Below are 22366 nucleotides of genomic sequence, written 5' to 3'. Positions count from 1 at the left end.
GCCGCTGTTTATGATACGTATGAAAGTTTTAAATTAATATTACAAAGCTCCAAATTGTTGAGAATTATGTAGCACAAGGTTTTGAATCTTAAAAAAAAAGGTTTGAATCTTTGATGAAATTATAATGATTCTGTCTTGAAAAATATTATTTAAATATTAAAACAAAAGAACATTTATTATATAAAATAATAATATTACGTCTCATTCTATTTTTTTTACAGTTAAAAAAACGTAGAATGAAACAGATATAGTCTGAATCTTGTAGTTGTTCAATTTAAATGCTTTATTTTTATAATGGTTTCGAAACACACTAACACCAATTTAATATTTCTGGGTATGGTGATTGGTTTAGTTTCAATAGAATCAACTTAGTAAATGACCTTGAAAAACTAGGAAAATATGGTGATACATCGCTTAATTAATTGACAGTTTTAATTTCCCCGGAAATTAGTTATCTTATTTAGTTGTTCGTAATTGTCAATATTAAATTTAAATAGCCAAAATTTATCCCAAAAATAAATAATTATATGTTTTGTGCTTGTTACATTTCACCAGTAACGTATTTAATTTCACTTATGAGTTTTTGCTGGTTTTCTTATATTAAATGTAAGAAAATATGGCGAAGAAGAAGGTAGAAAAAGGTGGTAACGTGTACGAAGCCATGTTCGGAATCGCGCTAGGCGTGAGTCGGGCGGTCACTCCGGGCCTAGCGAATTATAATAAAATCGGGGATTAGTTTTGAGCATTTTTTAAATTTTTCTGATATTTTATATATAATAACAAAACAATTTCACAAAGTGTACCGTAAGTTGTTGTGGCATAGTGGTTTCAGAGCTCTCATGTGCATAACAGGTCCCGACTTCAACGCCTCCAGTATCTATTTTTTATTTTTATTTTGTTTTTACTCATTAATGGCACAATCGTAAATTTATCATCTTCTTCCTCCAGTCATTTTTTTTTTTTTTTTTTTTTTTTTTTTGCTAAATCCTCCAGTCATTTTAGGGTTACGTAACCGTTTTCAGAGCCGCCATGTCCTAGTTTTCCCAGATTTCATAATTTCTTTTACGTTTTTCTTGATTTTTATGTTTCAAACTTGTAAATTTAGAATTTAAGACTCGATTCCAAGCTTAAAACGTTAAAAAAAGTGAACGATTTTGATATTCCGATTTCATGGCCGAATAGGGTCAAAACGCTACGCTTGACCACCGCTAAGCGTTTTCTCGCCGCTTAATCGGTCTGTGCGGCCGCGTTTTAGAACCTGGGTACGAAGTAAGAACTGTGTTTATTCATCAAAGTGGATGGTTATCCTTCTTCTTGTTTTACGAAAAGTGTATGTTAGCTTATAAGTGGAAACAAAAAAAAAATCAAATAAATAAAATTTAAATTCACCAGTATTTTACAATTTATAAATGAAAAGTTAAGAATTACTTTTGCAATGAAATTTGAGATAACACATTCACAATTATTTTTATATAAAAAGCTATTTTATTGGAGTAAATTTTCAATAATTAGGTATTTGAGAAAGGAGATTGGATAAGACAAGAGGTATGCATTGGAAATCTTGGGATAAAGTATGTGTTAGCAAGGAGGAAGGAGGACTGGGTTTTAAAGACATCACTGATTTCAATACAGCGATGCTTGGTAAACAGTTTTGGCGATTGATCGAGAAGCCAAATACTTTATTTTCTCGAGTTTTTAAAGGTCGATATTTCAGGAATGCCTCACCCCTGGAACCGATTCGCTCATACTCTCCGTCATATGGATGGCGGAGTATTACATCAGCTAGATCTCTGGTTAGCAAAGGACTAATCAAACGGGTGGGATCAGGATCTTCTATCTCTGTATGGAATGATCCTTGGCTCCCAACCACTCGCCCGAGACCAGCAAATAAAAACCAACACAATCTTTACCCTGACCTCACAGTGGCTTCTCTTATAGACCCCACTTTGGGAATTTGGAACTCGCAGGCACTTCAGGCTCTAGTGGATCCACAGGATGTGAAAATTATCGAGAGTATACGACTGAGTAGATATCAGTTGGAGGACAAAGATGGATGGCATTTCACAACAAAAGGGAAATACACGGTTAAATCGGGATATCAGGTAGAACGAGTTTACCCGGATAGAGCAAAACCACCAGCATTTTTTGGACCTACGGTCGATGGTTTGAAATCATTCTGCTGGAAAGTCAGGTGTCCACCAAAGCTTAAACATTTTCTCTGGCAGTTGGTGACAGGGTGTATAGCGGTTAAGAAAAATTTACAAGCGAGAGGGATAACTGGCGATATATGTTGTACAAGATGCGGAGCTGAGGAGGAATCGATAAATCATGTGTTTTTCGAATGTCCTCCAGCACTTCAGGTTTGGGCTCTCTCAAAGATACCATCAAATCCAACTACATTTCCCACACAATCCCTTTTTGCAAATATGGATCATCTTTTCTGGAGAGTCTTTCCGCAGTTAGATGATCATCAGTTCGCATGGATACTATGGTATATCTGGAAAGGAAGGAATAGTAAGGTTTTTAGTAATCTGGATATTGATCCTAGGGATACGCTCAAATTGGCGGAAACAGAATCAACCCTTTGGGCTGAAGCCCAACTAGTGAATGAACAGAGAATGGTCCCACAGGAAGAGATTAGGTCTTCACTGTTAAATCCAGGACGATGGTGTTTCACAGATGGTTCCTGGAAAGAGAAAGATACTTTCTCCGGCCAGGGTTGGCACAGCACTTTAGAAGGCTTCGCTGGGTTGCTGGGGGCGAGGAATGTTCGGGCTAGCCTTTCTCCTCTACATGCGGAGATGGAAGCACTACTATGGGCTATGGAATGTATGAGGAATTTACGTCAATCTCAGGTTACGTTTGCAACGGATTGTTCTCAATTGGTGAAGATGGTTTCGGAACCAGAAGAGTGGCCAGCGTTTGCAAGTTATTTGGAAGACATCAAAAGTCTGAGAGCAAGTTTCCTACAATCAGAGATCGTCCATGTACCAAGAGCGCAGAATACAAAGGCGGATAGCCTAGCACGCAGTGTTAGGATTCAGCCGTCTTTCGTCGTTCACATGGATCAATATCTTCCGGCTTGGTTTACAGAGTCTATATGAGTCTGTAAAGTTGACGACAAAAAAAAAAAAAGATTGGATAAGACAAGAGACCACATATGGCAACACAGGTCCCACGAAACTAGAATCTAACGCTCGAGAATGATTCCGTCTCTTCCGCATGGACCCCACGTATTAGTTCACTGCCACATGTAAACACGTCAGGACGTTAATTTCCGTGAAATTAATAGAAGATTCAGGAGAAGCTAAAATGACGAAAATACCCACAATATCATTCGTTGTCCTCCTATATAATTAAACACCATTGATCTCCCTTGTCACAACATCCATGTCCCATACATCTTTAGCAGCAAGAGAACTCAAACAGTTTAATTTTCTTCAAAACTAGTTTTTTTTTGGTTTTAGTTGGTATCCTCGGAAGAGAGAGAAAATGTTGGGAATTTTCAGCGGAGCTATAGTATCATTGCCGGAAGAGCTGGTGGCTGCCGGGAACCGAACTCCGTCGCCGAAGACAACCGGATCGGTCCTAGTCAACAAGTTCGTAGAGAAAAATCCCTCTGCCGTGTCCGTACAGGTCGGCGACTACGTGCAGCTTGCTTATAGCCACCACAAAGAGAGTCCTCTCCGGCCAAGGTGAGTCGCCCGCTAATTTGTTTGTTTTCATTTCTCGTTGAAATCAACTCACGATGTTTCGAAAGTTTTTAACGTGGGACGGCGGTGAAATCATCGTCAAGCTTTTTAATATCGTCGATGATTAAATTAATATTTGTATATAACAAAAATTAACACAAAAAAAAATTAACACAGCGTATGGTCCAACTGCATGTATCGACCAATTTTTTTTTTGAAACACCATGTATCAACCAATTAGACACCGGTTATCTTATCTACAATTACAGAGAAGATAAGAAATTAGTGAATATCATTAATTATACTTAATCATTTAGATAATACACGTATTTTACAATTCTAGATTCCGATTTACATAATCACTCCACCAAACTTAGGATGATGTGTTTGTGGTGTGGTGTGTGGACCCAAAGAGTAAGTCCAGATTTGACTTTTAAAAAAGATTTTATTTGCTACATCATAATAGGTAATTTTTATAAAATACATCGATCCTAACTGTGTGGATGGGGATGGATTCATATGCGAAAAATACAATTTAAAATATTTTTAATACTTTTTTTTTGTTAAGAAAATATCTTTAATGCTTATCCAAGCAAAGATCCCAATGGTTAAAAAAGATACTTTAAAATCTTGTATGTATCCATGTGTCTTTTTTTATTTGTTCATCACATAATTTATTCACCAAAGATGTACATGTGGATCCAAGTGTTACGTAGACCGTAGTTACATGTTATATTCATAAGAATCATAAACAACAAAAATATAGATTGAAAGATCCAAAAAATTAGATACCTCAAGTTTTAAAATCTAATAGTTGACTTTGTCGGTGACTGTGGCGAGCAAGGACACGTCTCAACAGTTGTGTTGCTCGTCAAAGATGATTGACCGGTCTCTCATGACTCATCTGAATTATTCATGTCACCCCGGAGTCCGATTGCTAACTGGAAACATAAATAATAGCACAAAGAAAATAAAAGTTTTAAGAACAAAGGACGAAGTTCTAGATTGTGGTAGAAAATAATTCATTACACACCAGCCATAAAACTGAAAGTAGACAAAACTTGGTCCGTGTTCATAGACAAAGACGTCTACAGGGACATGAGATCATAATTGATGGATCATCATAACATCATAATAATTTTATAATTTTATTTTCTTCTTCTTACAATACCAATGATATGGTACAATTACTATTTACTATCCATGAACCAGATTTCTCAATGACATGACCAATAATACCATGGTAAAAAAATATATCTCAACATTCATACTATATAGTTAAAAAAATTATGTGTTTTGGATATGGCAAATCTACAGAGGCAGCTTTGTTGGTCCACCAAACCCTATCAGGCTATAACTGAACCCCACAAGCATTAATATAGATTAGCCTTATGAATTATGATGCCTCACTTTCTTCTTTTAGCTCTTATCCCTGCCCATACCAATACATTCATAATTGTATGTCTATTTAAAGTTCAGATGCTGACTCACCTGTTTGACTATTCTCATTATCAATTGCAATAACTTCCTCTTCAGATGAGTTAAATATGTATTTGTGTGTAATTGATGCAGGTCATTTGGGGCTAAGGATGAGATATTCTGCTTGTTCCAAGGCTCACTTGACAACCTAGGAAGCCTTAAACAACAATATGGGCTGGCAAAGAATGCAAACGAGGTTCTCTTGGTCATTGAGGCTTACAAGACTCTCCGTGACAGAGCTCCTTACCCAGCCAACCACGTCGTGTCACACCTAAGTGGCGATTTTGCCTTTGTGGTCTTTGATAAATCAACCTCCACTCTGTTTGTAGCCTCTGTAAGCTCTTCTTAACACCCTTTTTTACGGTGAGGTTTGATTGAATTTGGCGGTTAAAAAATTGGTTTAAATTTGCTGCAGGACCAAGAAGGTAAGGTACCATTGTACTGGGGGATAACAGCTGATGGGTATGTGGCATTTGCTGATGATATTGAGTTGCTAAAAGGTGCTTGTGGCAAATCTCTTGCTTCTTTCCCTCAAGGTTTGTTTCTTCACATTCTTTGTTTTACTCTTTATGTTCAAGATTTTTGGAACATTAGAAGCAGTCTGAATGGTTGTGCGTGCTTGCCTTGCAGGCTGTTTTTACTCGACTGCCTTAGGTGGGCTTAGGAGCTTTGAGAACCCTAAGAACAAGATCACTGCCATTCCTGCTAGAGAGGAAGAAATTTGGGGAGCCACCTTCAAGGTGATTTGATTGATTCTTCATGAACAAATCATTCATATCTAGTTTTTTTTTGTTTCAGCAACATTTTAAAAAAAGGCTCATAACACAAACAATGGTGTTTGAAACAGGTGGAAGGAGCAGCAGTTCTTGCACATGGAGAGTGAAAGAATCAAGATCCATCTCTCTTAATATCTAAACTCCAACAGCAAACAAAATAATGATGTAGAGAAAACAAGAAGCTGTTCTATGAGTTTTTTTTTTTTTTTAAATGTTATCAATGGTTGGTGATGATGATGCGTGTAGTGTGTTCTCTCTTTTGTACAATCCGTGTCCGTCTCTTCTGCTGTTTGTAGTGACTTTGTCCCAATAAGTTATGTCTCAAAACTCAAAATCTACCTTCTCTTGATCCTTTTTTTATCTCATGTTCAGATCTTGTGTTTCTTCAGTAAGTCTTGCAATTCTCAATCTGTCAGTCTCAAACACAAACCTCTAAGAAGTCATAACAACCTTCAACCTGAGTATTGAGTAGTAGTCTTTATTTGGTAATCACAACCTTCAGGTTTTATTTAACAGTACTGAAGAAAAAGACACAACAGAATAAAAACATGAACAACTTTGAAGTTTCTCATAGAGAATAAGATGTGGTAGAAGGCAAGACAAATCCATTTCATGTGTTCTTCAGATTAAGATGCAGGGCAGGTATCCTCCAAATTGTAGAAAAAACTGATGATATTAATAAATAATTTTTTTGTATTTTCTGCGGAAGCTTCAGTAAGAAAGAATTCCATACCTCTCCCCTAAACATTCGATAATGTCGCTAGTGAGAGTTAATATCTTATGTTTTGCAAAAGCCATATGTATCCCAAGATGGCTGGATTCTCAAAGGAACTGAAATTTTTAGAGAGTGTTAAAATGGACTGAGCTAGAAAATGATTGAAAAAACATTGGCGTTACAGGACCTAGTTTAAGCTGTTGCGCCCATGACAAAAAACACTGCCACACTAGATGAAACCAAATACATGTAATGTAGCGGCTACAAAAGTTTAGACATTTAACCCGATCAACCTAATGATACTGGATCAAAGAATAACTCACCTCCCACTCCCAGAGAGAATAAACCGGATCAACCTAATGATATTGACTGTTTGACACAAAGGCCAAGCATTCTGTTCATCTACTTCACAATTCAGCACTTTCTGAACCATACTCTCGTCTACATTTGGGGTTAAGACAGCAAGTGGATACCTGTTGACAAGATCAATGTAAGTTGTCACAAAAAAATCAGTCCGTCCTGCAGCGTTTTCAAATAGAACAATGAAGAGACAAAACAATCAAATGGTTTGGGAGAAGAACCAAGCCGATTGATCCAATCTTTACACTATATGTCACTGCTTACCCCATCTACCACAAAAGGAACATTGAACTTTTTGGCAAGAAGCATATGATTTACTCACACATTTCTGGACCAAAGCAGTGACACATTAAAATACATTATGTAATGAAGCAGAAGCAGAGGAATGTATATACCAGGAGAAACGGATCCCTTCACAAACCAGGACCAATCACAAGGCAATTCAAATCCATTTATCGACTGTTTGGTTTGTTTCTCTGTAACCGGAGATAGAGTTATTTCGTGCATGATTGATGGTTACGTGAGGGTTCTAAGTTGAGTGTCTTTGCTCGGATTCAAATGAAAGTTCAGATATTTCATCTCGCTTTCAGAGAACAATTTCTTCTTCAGTTTTTTTCCAACTTTCTATATATGTTCTTAATCATTGCTTCTTGAATATAATTTATGCTCTGTTAGAAGCTCTTACGGAACTTTTTTTTTTAATTGATGTTAAATTTATTCAGATTCAAAAAAAAATTCTTCAAAAAAAATGTGAGTCTGTTTGAATAGCTAGTAATTCTTATTAAGAAAACTGCTACCTAACGGTCCTAAGCTACTCTAATCGGTTTGCAAACCAAACCCTTAAGAACTTTGAGTATTCATTGGTCTTGTAGATGAACAAGAGGAGGCGAGGTGGGACAAATAACAATATGGAGGGGTGGGAGAAGAGAAGGTAGATCATATCAGTTTCTTGTGAACTTGCTAGGAACAACGTTAAGATCAATCTGTGACTATCCCACCATTTTTCCTTTTTATCTCAGTTATGATATATTGTCTAAATCATTTTCAAACTTATGAAACTCAAAGAATAGAATTGTAGTTGAGATCCAAACTTTGTGCATGGTTTGCTCCTTGTTGGGATGTTAAAAAGGGTTTTTAAGCCCAGCCCTGCCCTGGAAGATATAAACCCAGCCCTTATTTAGTCCATTCCTATTATAGTTCTTCTTGGTCCCTACAAAGATCTGTTTTTACGACGAGAAAAGCGTCTGCAGATCGCAAAGGTCAACACAAGAGAAAGCAACAAACAAGTGTAAATGGAATTACCTTGAGATCCATCATCTCTTACACTCTTTCTACGTTTCATGGTTCGACCAAATCATTATAAAAAAAACATTTATTATTACCTTGAATTCATCATATAAACATAAAAGCCTTTTTAATGATCTTGAGATCTCATAGTAAGACGACTAAATAAAGGGTAATCTGATCTTGGCCGGTACGCAAGCTCTTCTCGGTTCTCCCTCTCTGACTCATTGAATCTTGTCCCTAGACAAACATGACATGTGATGTGTTCATGCTAATCTCCGCCATGGACGGCTCCGAGCTTCCTAAATTAATTATTTTTTTCTTTAATCATTAGAAGATTCCATCTGATCTCCACGTTCAGTTTTATTGAGTCTACCAAACCAACTTTTTTCTTTATTCATTGGAACAAAACCTTTTGATACTGTAATAATCTAATGTAAACATTTTGGACCAAAACGCTATTTTCGGTTAGTGAAAAAGGAAAACGAAAGTTCAGACCAATACTACAACCTAGCCCTGCGACTTTGCCTCGAACCGAACCAGCCGAACCGAACCGATATTTTCGGTTTTCGGTTCGGTTATGTTTTCGAGATCGGTTTGGTTCGGTAGGATTTTAAAAATAATTTGATTTTGGGTTCGGTTTTTGTTTTTTTTTTTTTTTTTGGAAAAACCGAAAATAACCGAAATTAACCGTAACTAACCGAAAATAACCGAAAATCCGAACCGAAATAACCGAAAATAACCAAATTTAACCGAAAAATCCGAGATTTTTTAAAAACCTATACCGAAATTAACCGAAAATCATAAAAACGGTTATTTTCGGAAATTTAGGTAAAAACCGAAAATAACCAAAAACCGAACCGAAATATAATTCGGTTACTTTTAGAAATGGTTTTTAAAATTTCGGTTAACCAAAAACCGACGGTTCGGTTCGGTTCAGTTTCGGAAAACCGAAGTCGCAGGGTTACTACAACCCACCAAACGACTTTAACCGTTTTAATACGCACCGTAAAGCGACGCCGTTTTCGACCCACCTCTTTCTCACCACTTGTGTTACGCGCCATGATCGCGCGTGCGCCATCTCTTGGATCTACGGGACCCACCACTTAAAAAAAAGGACCCACGATTCATACATACTTGATACTTCTCTCCAAGTCTCTCTCTCTCTCCTCCCTTTTGAGAAACAAGACGGTCAAGAAAAAGTTAAGAGAGTGTTCTTTATTGTTTAATATCACTTGCTTAGATTTTGAAAGCGAGCCGAAACACTTAATCGTCGTAGCTTCGAATCTAATATCTCTTCAAGCAACGCTGCCTCTTCAGCTTCACTGGCCATTCTTGTTTCTCATTAAAGAGCCGCAAGAAGAAGAGTAAAGTCTTCTACTTTCAGCAGCTGTTTCCCTCACTAATACACAGATGTCGAAGAACCCATCTCTCGAAGACGACGAAGCCACACCAATCCCCGAAGCAATCAAGAGATTCAAGCGCTTACGACTCGTCTTCGAGCCCTCACTAGGAGTCTTGGGTTTCTTCTTGGTGGGTTTGTGTTTGGTCTTCAGCTTCTTCTACCTCGACTACACAAACGTAGCTCAATCCAAAAGCCGCGACTTTTCGAATCAGTCCGATAGATTCCTCTGGCTCAAGGAGCTCGATGCTGGCTCTGGAGATAACAACAGCAACAACAATAACGGAAACAGAGCTGAGTTTCTTGATGAGAATGGGAGTGGATGTGATGTGTTTCATGGGAGATGGGTTTGGGACGAAGCGTATCCGTTGTATCACTCCAAAGATTGCTCCTTTCTTGATGAAGGATTCAGATGCACTGAGTTTGGGAGACTTGATGTGTTCTACACTAAGTGGAGATGGCAACCTACTCACTGTGATTTGCCTAGGTAAATGTTTTCTCCTGCGTTTTGTTACCGTTTCTCCTGCGTTTTGATTAGTTTAGTAAAGTAAGAGTTTGCTTTGAGTTTCAGATTCGATGCGAAGTTGATGCTGGAGAAGCTAAGGAACAAGAGGCTAGTATTCGTAGGAGACTCGATTGGGAGGAACCAATGGGAGTCTCTTCTCTGTATGCTCTCTTCTGGAGTTGAGAACAAGGGTTCGGTTTACGAAGTAAACAACAGGACTATAACTAAGCACATGGGCTTCTTTGTCTTCAAGTTTCATGACTACAACTGCACTGTTGAGTACTATAGAGCACCGTTTCTGGTTCTCCAGAGCCGTCCTCCTAAAGGGTATCCGGAGAAGGTGAAGACGACTCTTAAGCTGGAGACGATGGATTGGTATGCTGACAAGTGGAGAGACGCGGATGTGTTGGTGTTTAACACTGGGCATTGGTGGAACTATGAGAAAACTATCCGCGGGTTTAGCTTCTTTCTTTAACAATCCTTGCACCTAACTGTTTGTGTTTGGTTCCCTGACCGAGTGTTATTGTTGCAGAGGTTGTTACTTTCAAGAAGGAGCGAAAGTGAGGATGAAGATGAAGATAGAGCATGCTTATAGACGAGCTATGAAGACCGTTGTGAAGTGGATACAAGAAGAGGTTGATTCAAGCAAAACGCAAGTCTTCTTCCGCACATTTGCTCCAGTGCATTTCAGGGGAGGAGATTGGAGAAGCGGAGGAACGTGTCATATGGAGACACTACCTGACTTTGGAGCCTCTCTAGTTCCACCAGAGACATGGGAACATCTGAAGCTCCTTGGAGACGTCTTGTCACCTCTTTACCACTCGAACACATCATCACAGGCGGCGGCTAAGCTGAAACTGCTGAACATAACGGCCATGGCTGCTCAGAGAAACGATGGTCACCCATCGCTGTACTACTTGGGGTCGGCTAGTCCTGCACCGGTACACAGACAAGACTGTAGCCATTGGTGTCTCCCTGGTGTTCCTGATGCGTGGAACGAGATTCTCTTTGCGTTGTTTCTTAAGCATGAAGGCTATTCAAGATCAAACAGTGGCGGTTCAGACAACTTTACATAGCATCTTGTTGTTCAGAGCCTGACCTTAAAACACTGAGGCTTTTGATTGGGTGATTAGGTTAATTGGGTGGGGGATATATGTAGTTACTGAATAGGTTAAAAGCATCCTTGGTTGTAAAGATACTTCTCATTACCTTCAAAAGATTTGATTTACTTCATCAGATTATTCATATAAAAAGTCATAATACAAAAGTAACATTACGTACTGAACAGAAATAGAAAGAGTTATTCATATGAATCCAACAGCACATACAAGATTGATTAACTATTTTTTTATTAAATCCCATATTTTAATCGAATCTTTGAACAATATCATCAAGACAACATGATGTGATTTGCTTAAATATTCCAAACTTTTATAAATAGTAAAAAAATCCACCAAAATTTAGCAAGAGGAAAAAGCCAAATTAACAATTAATTAACATTTTTCCTAATATAGACAAAAGCTTGAAAAAGCCAAATTAACATAATTAAGTAACATTTTTCCTAATATATAATATAGTTTTGGGCCCAGGCCCATGGTTGACCCAGTAAGTATAAGGGTCGTGTCGCAAGAGAGGTTTCGGAGCTCTCCGTGGCAGTGTGTATCGCCTCCTTGGATTGTTAGAGTTGGAGCTCTCCTCCGTCATCAGTTTCAGATCCGTCATCAGTTTCTCTGAATCGACACTCTCTCTCGTATGGTTTTAATGGATGCTCCTCAGAGCAAGTCGAGAGACCTCGACAAGCTTCTTCTCAGATCTGGGAATCTCGTCGGCCCCGGCTTCTTCCCCGGAACCGATGTAAACAAAAACCTTAATCACTCATCGTTGCTTCGATGATGATTTGCTTCTATTTGAAAATTTTCTGTATCGTTTTATGGTTTTGATGAGATGAATTTTCATTGTACAGCTGAGAGACGATATACGAGAATATGTGAGAGTATTGGTGGTTGGTGCGGGTGGATTGGGCTGTGAGCTTCTCAAGGACTTGGCTCTTTCTGGATTTCGTAATCTGGATGTGATTGACATGGATCGAATCGAGGTCACCAATCTCAATCGCCAGTTCCTCTTCAGGTCATTTCTCCTTCTTCCTCTCATTCGTTTAATCTGTATTGATTTGATTGTTTCATATATGATTGATTGATTTGGTTTGTAATTAGACTTGAGGATGTAGGAAAGCCTAAGGCAGAGGTAGCAGCAAAGCGTGTGATGGAGAGAGTGAGCGGGGTGGAGATTAAGCCTCATTTTTCGCGTATAGAAGACAAAGAGCTTGACTTTTATAACGATTTTAATATCATTGCTCTTGGTCTTGACTCCATCGAAGCTCGGAGATACATCAATGGTGTAGCTTGTGGCTTTCTTGGTATGGATATTTGTTTTAACTTCTCTCTGCCTTTTGTGTTTTTTTTCCCTCTCTAATCATTTGTTTTGTGTGGAGTATAGAGTATGATGAGGATGATAACCCGAGGAGTGAAACAATCAAGCCGATGGTAGATGGAGGAACCGAAGGTTTCAAGGGTCATGCTAGAGTTATCGTCCCTGGAGTTACACCCTGTTTTGAGTGCACCATTTGGCTTTTCCCACCTCAAGTGAAGTTTCCCTTGTGCACTCTTGCAGAAACCCCCAGGAATGCAGCTCATTGCATTGAGTATGCTCATCTCATTAAGTGGCATGAGGTATTCTTTTCAAAGAGACTCTTTCCAAGGGTATATATATATATATATATTTGTTGCGGTGACTATAGTAGTAGTTTATTCTTCCTGAAGGTTCATGGTGGAAAATCATTTGATCCTGATGAGCCGGAACATATGAAGTGGGTCTATGATGAGGTAAGTCTTTCTTTTGCTCTCTTATGTTTTGCGTTTTAAATTTGGTTTATATCATATTTTGCATTATCTTCGCAGGCTATCAAGAGAGCCGAGCTTTTTGGAATTCCGGGTGTCACATACTCTCTCACACAAGTATGTTCTTGTCAGTTTCACAAATATTCCAGTAATCTGTTGAAGCAAGTGTGACCTGTTAAGCATGCAGCGTCAGTTTATATTCAATAAGGAACTATGATGAGAGAACCCTTGTTTTTTTTTTTGCATATAGGGTGTGGTTAAAAACATCATACCGGCGATTGCATCCACCAACGCGATCATATCCGCAGCTTGTGCACTTGAAACCTTGAAGATTGTATCTGGATGTAGCAAAACACTTGCAAATTATCTGACGTATGGTTTTACTTATTTCTTATTTGACTAGAGTTTCTCTACTTAGATATAAGAATTTGCAAAGAGTTGAGAGTTATCCTGAAACAATTTGGTTGGTTTTCATTTTCCCAAAGGTATAATGGTGGAGAGGGTCTCCACACTAAAGTGACTGAATTTGAGAGCGACAAGGAGTGTCTTGTATGTGGTCCGGGAATTCTGATAGAGCTGGACACCTCAATTACTTTGCAAAAGGTCCTTCCTCTAGCCCTATTGTCTCGTTCTCCATTTAATACCTCCACGATCCTTATTTTCTTAGCCATTGGTTGCTTTAGTTATGCTCACTTATCCACTTCTCTAGTGCCATATTTCATCCCTGTATCAATGGTTGGATCTGTTAATCTTCTCACTGTTTCCAAGCTGTATACTACCCTTTTGGCTATATCTTTATTTCTTGAGTTATTCGTGCTAAGTACATCTATGTTGTCCATTTAAAATTCTGCGTCTCAGTTGCCATTTTGTTTCTCCTAGTTCATTGACATGCTTGAAGAACATCCGAAGCTTCTATTGTCGAAAGCAAGTGTCAAACACGGCAAAGACAGCCTCTACATGCAGGCGCCTCCGGTTCTAGAAGAAATGCACAGACCAAACCTAAGCAAGCCGCTCTATGACCTCATGGGAAGAGTCGAGAAGGACACTGTTCATGTATTTGGCACAGCCCTCAAGAACGAAGAGAAACAATCAAGCTTAACGAAGCTAAGGGTTGTTTTCAAAGAAGTTGATGGTGTTGCAGACATGGATACAGCCACTTTGAGAGTGAATTCTAAGAGAAAAACACCCCTTTGATCGCAGCAAGATCCATTAAGATAATTGGGAAGCTTGACTTGTGTCCCGTTTCATCATTGGTCTTTTTTTTGGTTCTGTAGTTAATAGCTGTGACAGCAAATCCTAAGAGCCTGAAACAGATGGGTTTTATATGAATATTCTTAACCTAGTCCAAGATGTGTGTGTTTCTGTGACAAGAAATAACACAGAGAGCATGAAACAAGCTGATCTTTTGTTTGAGTTCATATGTTCTGAAGTTCCAAGTTTCCAACTATCATCAAAATCCAAGTCAGTTTTTCATCTAAAACTAGTGATTTTTTTCCTTCATAATTTTTATATAAAACAACTCTTATTAATTGGGGGTTATTAGTTGGTGTATTTTGATGGATTTGAAAATTCAAACTAAATCTAGTGTTATTGGTTCTATGATTTTAAAATATGTATTGAAATCATGTGATATTCGTTTAATGATTCATAAACTCTAATTCAAATCAAGTGTTATTCGTTTAATGATTCATAAATTCGAATTCAAATCAAGTGTTATTCAATCATACGGATTTACTAATAGATTTGATTTCATAATGTATTTGAATGGATTTGCATGGATTTCTTTGTGAAAAATACAAATGCTCAAATCCGAAGGAAAATCTCTGGATTTGTAAATACTAATCCGAGAAAATTTGAAAATTTGTATATTTTACTTGGATTTATAAATACTATATGAATTTATAAATCAATAAAAATCTATAAACCAATAACACCTCCTAATTTAAAGAATTTATGTATTGTACAACTTGCCTTTTTACATTTTTTAGAAAACTTATCTGTTTAAATATTTCCTTTTTTTCTCTTCTTCTGTTTGTGGCTATACTTGCTTACACTTTGCACCTTTCCCTTCATATGATCTTGGAGACTTTTAAACTAGCCTTTTGAAACCTATAGTATGGGTCGAAGAGATAAGGTAAGTTCTATAACTTGTTTGTTCATTATCACCAGTGAAAGGTCAAGATTTGAGCATGCAGATCACTAATCAAAGGCCCCCAAAATGAATTAAAATCATTATCTTAACAATTAAAAAAAACAAGTGATATGAACTCCTTGTGTGTTCTTTTACTTGGAAAGTGATTATAAAATAGATAATCGTGTACCTATACCATCAAGCTTTGCTTGGGAAATGGTTTATATGAACTATCATCAAATATGATAGGTGTGTGACCCTACTTCACTCAAACACTATCCTCAAACCATATCATATCAATGAGTTTGATTCTCTCTCTATCTCTCTCTCTCCAAAATCCAAATTGTGTAGTGTCTATTTCCTCAATTGCTCACCACAATCCACAAACTGTCGTCAGATGTGGCTGTTTTAGGATACATAACAAATACTTCATTATGGCTCTAGCAAAGATTTTTTCCCCTTTTTCCCATTAAGGGTATCTGAACATTTGTTGGTTCAGTTTAGTTATATTGGTAGCAATTTAGTAAAGCTATAAAAAAATTTGGTTAAGTATATGATATTTTTATAAAAACAGTGGATATTTGTTGTTTGTGAACTTTGATTTCTATCTTTATAACAGTTAACAACTGGATAACATCAATGCACAACCTACTTGTGTCCTTCATGCTATGTATTGTAGGGACTTGGCCAGATTAGATTTACATTGTTCAAAATCTCTTTCTTTTTTTCTAATGGCCCCACGCTCCCACCCACATGCTCCTCTCTCTCTCTTCCTCTCTCTAAGGGCCAGTATTTTCTGGCCTATTTATTTGACTCCTTCAACGTTCCCTCGAACTCCACTTGAAGCAAAGATAACAAAAAAACATACACAAGACTTGTTTGTACAGAACAACCAAGTCTCAAGAAAGCTATGGAGTTAGAGCTTGATGATGATGTCTTCTTTGCAGACATAAGCAAACAGATCTCTCTTCTCATCATGGATGAAGATGAACAGCTTAACCCTGTTTCACTCTCTTCCTCCTCCCCACTCGCGCTCCAGGTTTGTTCCTCTGTCCACACACACCTAACCTCTCTCTCTCTCTGAAGATACCTCTCTCTAAACGAAGTGTATTTCTTGAATCTTGTGTGTAAACAGGGTATGTTCAGAGGAGGCTACCAAACGGCTCCATATATGTACCATCAAGAACAGAGCAAAGGGACTGGTGTTTTCATCCCTAAATCTTCTCAGACCAGAAGAAGACCTCATCATCCGAAGCAAGGCAGGGTTAGTTCCTTCAACGCCAAGCAACAACACTCTCTTCATCAAAACAGACAACAGTATCAGCAGAATCATGACAACTTAAGAGGTACCCTCACCACTCACAACAACAAGAGCAGCATGGTAACTAGTAACGTTCATGCTTCTATCCCAAGAAGAACCTACAGAGATGCAGCTTCTATCTACAGTTAATTAATTTAACAAATATTCTGCAAGATTCATGGCTTTTGGTGTGATTGATTCATATAACAATATAATATTTTATAGATGCATAAGATTTGTTTGTTTGTAAATCAGGAAGAATAAAGATTCTATAAGGAAGGAAGGTACTTGGAGATGTGTTCCAAGCTTGTTCTTGTTTTAATGCAACTCTTTCTTGGTTATTTTAGAGATGATGTTTCACTGACTTCTCTATTTGTAAAATATGTTTTTAAGGATTAATAAAAATCAAGTTGCGAAATCTTGTTGGTTGATTACAACAAAAGATTAATGGAGGAATGTGTAAGGACAAACCCCCATGTGGAATTAGCAAATGTTCTATGTCTCTGTCCAATCAATCAATATCTTGGGGACATCACAGACGAGTTTGCCACACTGTCTCTGAATATTAAAGAAAAGTCAGATCTAATCTTAAACTAAGAAAGAGGTCCAAAAAGACTGTCACAAGCTCACACACACCTTCTGTCATGCCATGCCACTCACCCTCACATGCCCATCTCTCTGCCATTATTAGTTCTCATTCATTCCCTTTCTTCTTTACTATTTAGAGCAAAATAATATGTTGTTTCACTTCCCTCCTATCTATTAAACAAAATATCTTATTTTTCAGTATATATCACACAGCACTCTTTCACACATAGACAGAACATAAACATAAAGGTAAGTAAGCTCACACACAGACAAGAACATCAACATAAAGATGTCTAAAGATTAACCAAACTCTCAACATTGAACATGAATCAAAAGAGATGAAATGGAAATGCAAACAATGAACAGACAAGAGACTATAATAAACCAGTAACAATATCAATATCTGTAACCAACAACCCTCGAGACAAGATTTAACATAGTATATTTTCAGACAGAAGATAAACATAAAAGTAAAGATAAATTCACAGAGAGACAAGAACATCAAGTCTAAAGAACTTACACATGGCGGCCATTTCTTCTCTCTTCCTTGTCTTCACTCTCTTCATCGTTTCTCTTCTCATCATCTTGGCTTTGATCGTACGGCCTAGACTCCGTCAAGATCCCGATCAAGTCCCGCCACGTCTTCATCACCGGTGGTGGATCAAGCGGCATAGGTCTAGGTCTCGCTCATGCTCACCTTGCCGCCTCCGAGGGAGCTCGAGTCTCCATCCTCGCACGCTCCCTCTCTAAGCTAGCCGATGCCAAACGATCCATCAAGCTAGCAACCGGCGTCGACGTTGCCACGTTCTCTGCCGACGTTCGTGATTACGACGCCGTTTCCAAAGCGGTTAACCAATCAGGGCCGATCGATGTGTTGATCGTTAACCAAGGCGTGTTTATAGGAAAGGAGCTGGAGAAACAGAGTACGGAGGAAGTCAAGTTTATGATTGATGTCAATCTTGTGGGAAGCTGGTCAGGTTCGTTTTGTTATCTCCATAGACCTCAGAGTAGATCAAGAACTTTTGTTTTGTGATTGATTGCCTTTGTGTGTTTTGTTTGACTTGTTCAGGCAGGAATCTATGGTTACACTGCATACTCAGCGAGCAAGTTTGGGCTTCAGGGCTTAGCGCAAGCGTTGCAGCAAGAAGTTATATCTCATGACATTCATGTGTCTCTTCTGTTTCCTCCAGACACTGACACACCAGGGTCTGAAGAAGGTAAGCCAGAGCTCACTTCCATCATTGCTTCATCCTCGGGTTCAATGAAAACTAAGGAAGTAGCCAAGATATGTTTGGATGGTATCAAAGCAGGAAAGTTCACAGTGACGTGCCATTTCATTGGCTACTTGCTATCTATTTCGACCAGTGGCATGTCTCCTCAGAGATCAGTTTGGCATGCTTTCATGGAAGTTATGTTCGGTGGTCTTATTAGATTCATTGGTTTGTTTTTCCAATGGGGTTGGTATAACACTATAGCAAAGTGGAGCAAAAAAAAAAAAAAAAAAAGCCAATAGCAAGTTAGCTTAAGCTCATCAAAGATGAACTAATGTTCAGCTGCAAGGAACTTATGTTGTAGGTACAGTTTTAAAACTTTGCTGTACATAAACTTTGCATATTTGCCTTTGTTTTTCCTCCATTTTTTTTCATAACCACCAGTACAGGTGAGTCAAAATACCACCAGCTTAATACATATTATCAATTACATGGAAAGATTATATAATAAACCTCATCATTATCAATATACTTTTGATTTTTTCTGCTCTGTACTCTTAGTTCTTACACTTGAAAACTTAAAAGAGTATCATATCACAGCACCATCTCGGATTACTGAATTCTTCAAGATTACTGTAATGCCAGATCTGATGTAAAATCCATCGGATGACCTATCTGCTTCTTGTACTCCCTGCAAGCCATTGGAAATAAGATACGCAAACCAAGACTTGTATGTCTGATGGTGGTCCAATTTTTTTTCTTAAATAAAAGGAGATTTTACCTCCGAGTTTGCGATGATTACATTCTTCCCCACTCTAGCATTCTTGTCTATAATGCATTCTCTGTAGGGAAAAGGAGAAGTCAAGAAGAGAAGGCAGAAAGGAATGATGCAGCTTCACAAAAGAGAAGGTAAACCATATAAGTTGATAGTTAGAGTCTTACTTGATTTTTGTGTTCTCTCCAATTCCAATGGGAACCTTTCCCTCAGCAAGCAGTGATGCAACTTCTGCTTCAGTTTCGTAGAAATCTGCCCCAAGCATCACAGTGTCCTATAGTTTCCATCCTTATTAGATCATCATATATAATTTTAAAGAGACTAATCCTTCCGTTATGATTAGAAAAAGTTTGCCTACCTTCAACTGAACATTACTGCCTATTCTAGATCTAATCCCCACAATGCTGTGCTCAACTAAGCAGTTGGTTAAGAAGCTCCCATGAGAAATGATCGAATCAATCAGCTTCACATGTAATGAACTTAAGAGTTAGTGGTCCAAAACCAAAAGACATGGAAGTAGGGACATATTATGGCTGCTTATGCTTTACCTTAGAGCCATCTATTTTTGATGGTGGCAGGTTTCTCCTTGATGTATATATTGGTTTTGCTGCGTCGTAGAAACTGAATGCCGGTGGCTAAAACGTATATACACGTAAGTGACAATATGAGCACATAATATATTTTTAATTATGAATAATATCTTGGATGATAGATTTGTCCTTACATGCTCAGTGAGGGCGAGATTTGCCTCAAAGAAAGATCTTATCGTTCCTATGTCTTCCCAATAGTCATTAAATAGATAAGCCTGCTCAAAAGATCTCTTATTATCAATACTCATTTGACGTAAATGTATGCTTAAACTGAATGTTACTGACATTCACGTAGAACTCTTTAGCTGAGAAGGGTATAATCTCTGAACCAAAGTCGTTTGCTGTTGGGAAACGCCATCTGATTTGAAAACACTTGCAAGTTATTTTAATTTTTCACCGTTTTTAAAATAGCATAAAGGAACTAAAAAGTGTTGTTGTTTACCTTAAGAGATTCAACAGTATCTCTTTCTTGAAAACATAAACTCCCATTGAAGCTATGTATGGTTTCTTTTCAGCTTCTTCTTTGGAAAGTCCTAGAATAGTTGTGTCGACTGCCTAAGGATTACCCGAGGTTTAGAACTATCTTCAAGGTTTTGTTCTGAAGATGCTAATATTATTAAACATACCATTGCTTTCAGGTCGTCTCCTTTAGGTTTTTCACTGAAAGAGATAACTCTTCCTTTCTCATCTATCTTCATTAGACCAAAATCTGAGGCACGTCTACCGCGTAACACAGAAAGAGACAATAAAATAAATCATGATCTTTGATTCAGCATAACGATAAGGATCTTATATAATATACTCAGTTTTGCATTTTAATTACCTGTCATCTATTGGTATGCAAGAAATGCTTATATCCGCACCACTCTGTCTATGATCCTGCATAATGAAGTTTAAGGTATGAGTAACTAACTCTTGATGAAAGACATGGGATCAAGTAGTCTAGTCTCACTTGTACAAAATCCATATAGTCCATCCTCTCCAGAAAGGATCAACACATCTTCTATCTCCTTGCTTCTTGCATCCTATGAAAATAATTGTTGGAACGTTTGTTTTTTTTTGCATGGGAAGATAAGCTAGTTAAAACATTGGTTTACTACCTCGAAAAGCCAATGGAATTGCCTAACCGCATCTGCTGTACCTTGGAACCACCTTTTACCTGTTTCTCCTGGCGTTTGAGTGGCAGCAAGAGCCTGAAATATATTTATTTCAAACAATTGCCTCAGATGCGTTACCAAGTTTTGGTTCATAAAAGGATAAAGAAGAAAGCATATCAAAACCTCAACAAAGCCATCTCCAAAAACTCCATTGGAGTTGTAAGCACGAGCTAGATGCCTGTTCAGTGATGCTGAGTTGTATTGTGTGAGTATGTAGACTTTGTTGATTCCACTATTGATGCAGTTGCTCATCGGTACGTCTATCAACCTATATGCTCCCCCTATAGGAACCTGCAGTTCAAAAATATTCCCTATTAATTATACTTTGTGCTACAAGAAACTCAGCAATATTGGAAACAGAGAAAGGAACTAACAGCAGGCTTGGCACGACGCTTTGTGAGAGGAAAGAGTCGAGTTCCTGCTCCACCTCCAAGAATAATGGAAGCCACTGTCCTTGGATCCCTTTTCTCAGACTCAGTCTCTTGTACCTTAGTCTCTCCAGCTACACTGGTTAAAGACATTTGAATTTTCTTCTTAGACAAGTTAGTAGAAGAAGATCGAAGCTGAGACAAGTTGAGCTTCTTCCCCATGAGCTCTCCATTGCAGAAGGTTCCTAGCTTAATGTGCCTGGTCAAGCCCGAGGAGCCACGTAGGCAGCTGGGGGCAGAGAGGGAGATTCTGCAGTCAGCGGAGACTGCCATTTTCGCTGGAAATGTTGGCTTGGCTCTTGAATGGTTTGAAGAGAGAGAGGGTGGGGGGGAGATAAAAAGAAAAGAGAGTTGCCATGGACTTGCATTTTACTTGAATTTTGGAAGGATTTGCTTCACCCTATCTTCAACAAGTAACATACACCACCAGTTTTTTGTTTTGTGTTGAGATTTGAGGACATGGCTCTTTTGTCTTGACCTGTTTCACAATGGCATATTCTACTTGAGACTTAAAAACAAAGTGGACTATTTAGTATCTTATAGAGAGTATGTTGTTTGAAAAACAATTCTTAATGTTTGAATTTTATTAAGATACTTGAAAATTTACTTGTGTTATGTCTTTGATATCCACATATGAAGATGTTCTTCTTACAAGCACCAACAATTACAGAACATACCTCAACCTAACAAGTAAATAACACTGACCGAGGCGTGAACATAGGCCCATATATCATATAAACGAAGAAGATAAGCCCACACTAGTTAGGCCCATTAATGAATACAAAGTGTAAAATTTTCAAGTCTGAAATCTAACACCACTATGCAGAAACAAAACAAAAGAAAAAAAAAGATCCAACACGCTTGTCAGATGAAGTGATTGATTGGTGGTATTTGCTTCTTGGGATAGTAGCTATTAACATTTTCAAATCAGTTACAGTTTATAGAATATATTTTTTTCCTAAATAGATTATGCTTTGTTAAAATCACTAGGACCTAAGATTGATATTTTACAAATATTGTTTATTTCTAAATTTTAATTCATAAGCAAATCTCTGACTCCAGATTCTGTATGTTTT

The 22366-nt window shown here is 37.9% G+C and overlaps 4 protein-coding genes and 2 pseudogenes across 4 annotated transcripts; 5 read left to right on the top strand and 1 right to left on the bottom strand.

Moving 5' to 3' along the window:
- Nucleotides 1–3291: 3291 nt before the first annotated feature.
- Nucleotides 3292–6335, top strand: LOC111206270 (stem-specific protein TSJT1). The gene is made up of 5 exons (XM_022702777.2): nt 3292–3695; nt 5265–5505; nt 5587–5707; nt 5802–5911; nt 6019–6335. The coding sequence occupies exons 1-5, from the start codon at nt 3493–3495 to the stop codon at nt 6052–6054; spliced, it is 711 nt and encodes a 236-aa protein (XP_022558498.2). The 5' UTR covers nt 3292–3492; the 3' UTR covers nt 6055–6335.
- Nucleotides 6336–9464: 3129 nt separating this feature from the next.
- Nucleotides 9465–11446, top strand: LOC111206271 (protein trichome birefringence-like 11). Its single transcript, XM_022702782.2, has 3 exons — nt 9465–10195; nt 10280–10669; nt 10746–11446. Exons 1-3 carry the CDS (start codon nt 9720–9722, stop codon nt 11287–11289), a joined length of 1410 nt encoding a protein of 469 aa, XP_022558503.2. The 5' UTR covers nt 9465–9719; the 3' UTR covers nt 11290–11446.
- A 361-nt stretch (nt 11447–11807) lies between these two features.
- Nucleotides 11808–14528, top strand: LOC111206274 (NEDD8-activating enzyme E1 catalytic subunit-like). Its single transcript, XM_022702784.2, has 9 exons — nt 11808–12067; nt 12177–12340; nt 12427–12629; nt 12710–12942; nt 13033–13095; nt 13171–13227; nt 13361–13482; nt 13596–13713; nt 13990–14528. Exons 1-9 carry the CDS (start codon nt 11966–11968, stop codon nt 14302–14304), a joined length of 1377 nt encoding a protein of 458 aa, XP_022558505.2. The 5' UTR covers nt 11808–11965; the 3' UTR covers nt 14305–14528.
- An 818-nt stretch (nt 14529–15346) lies between these two features.
- Nucleotides 15347–16959, top strand: LOC106433659. Its single transcript, XM_013874487.3, has 2 exons — nt 15347–16280; nt 16377–16959. Exons 1-2 carry the CDS (start codon nt 16152–16154, stop codon nt 16689–16691), a joined length of 444 nt encoding a protein of 147 aa, XP_013729941.3. The 5' UTR covers nt 15347–16151; the 3' UTR covers nt 16692–16959.
- Nucleotides 16960–17280: 321 nt separating this feature from the next.
- Nucleotides 17281–18987, top strand: LOC111208972 (annotated as a pseudogene).
- Nucleotides 18791–21663, bottom strand: LOC106369788 (annotated as a pseudogene).
- Between the last annotated feature and the right edge of the window lie 703 nt (nt 21664–22366).

Source organism: Brassica napus, chromosome A10, assembly GCF_020379485.1.
Source record: "Brassica napus cultivar Da-Ae chromosome A10, Da-Ae, whole genome shotgun sequence".
Lineage (NCBI taxonomy): Eukaryota > Viridiplantae > Streptophyta > Magnoliopsida > Brassicales > Brassicaceae > Brassica > Brassica napus.
Note: the sequence above shows the minus strand (reverse complement) of the source record. Positions and strands in the feature narration are given on the sequence as shown.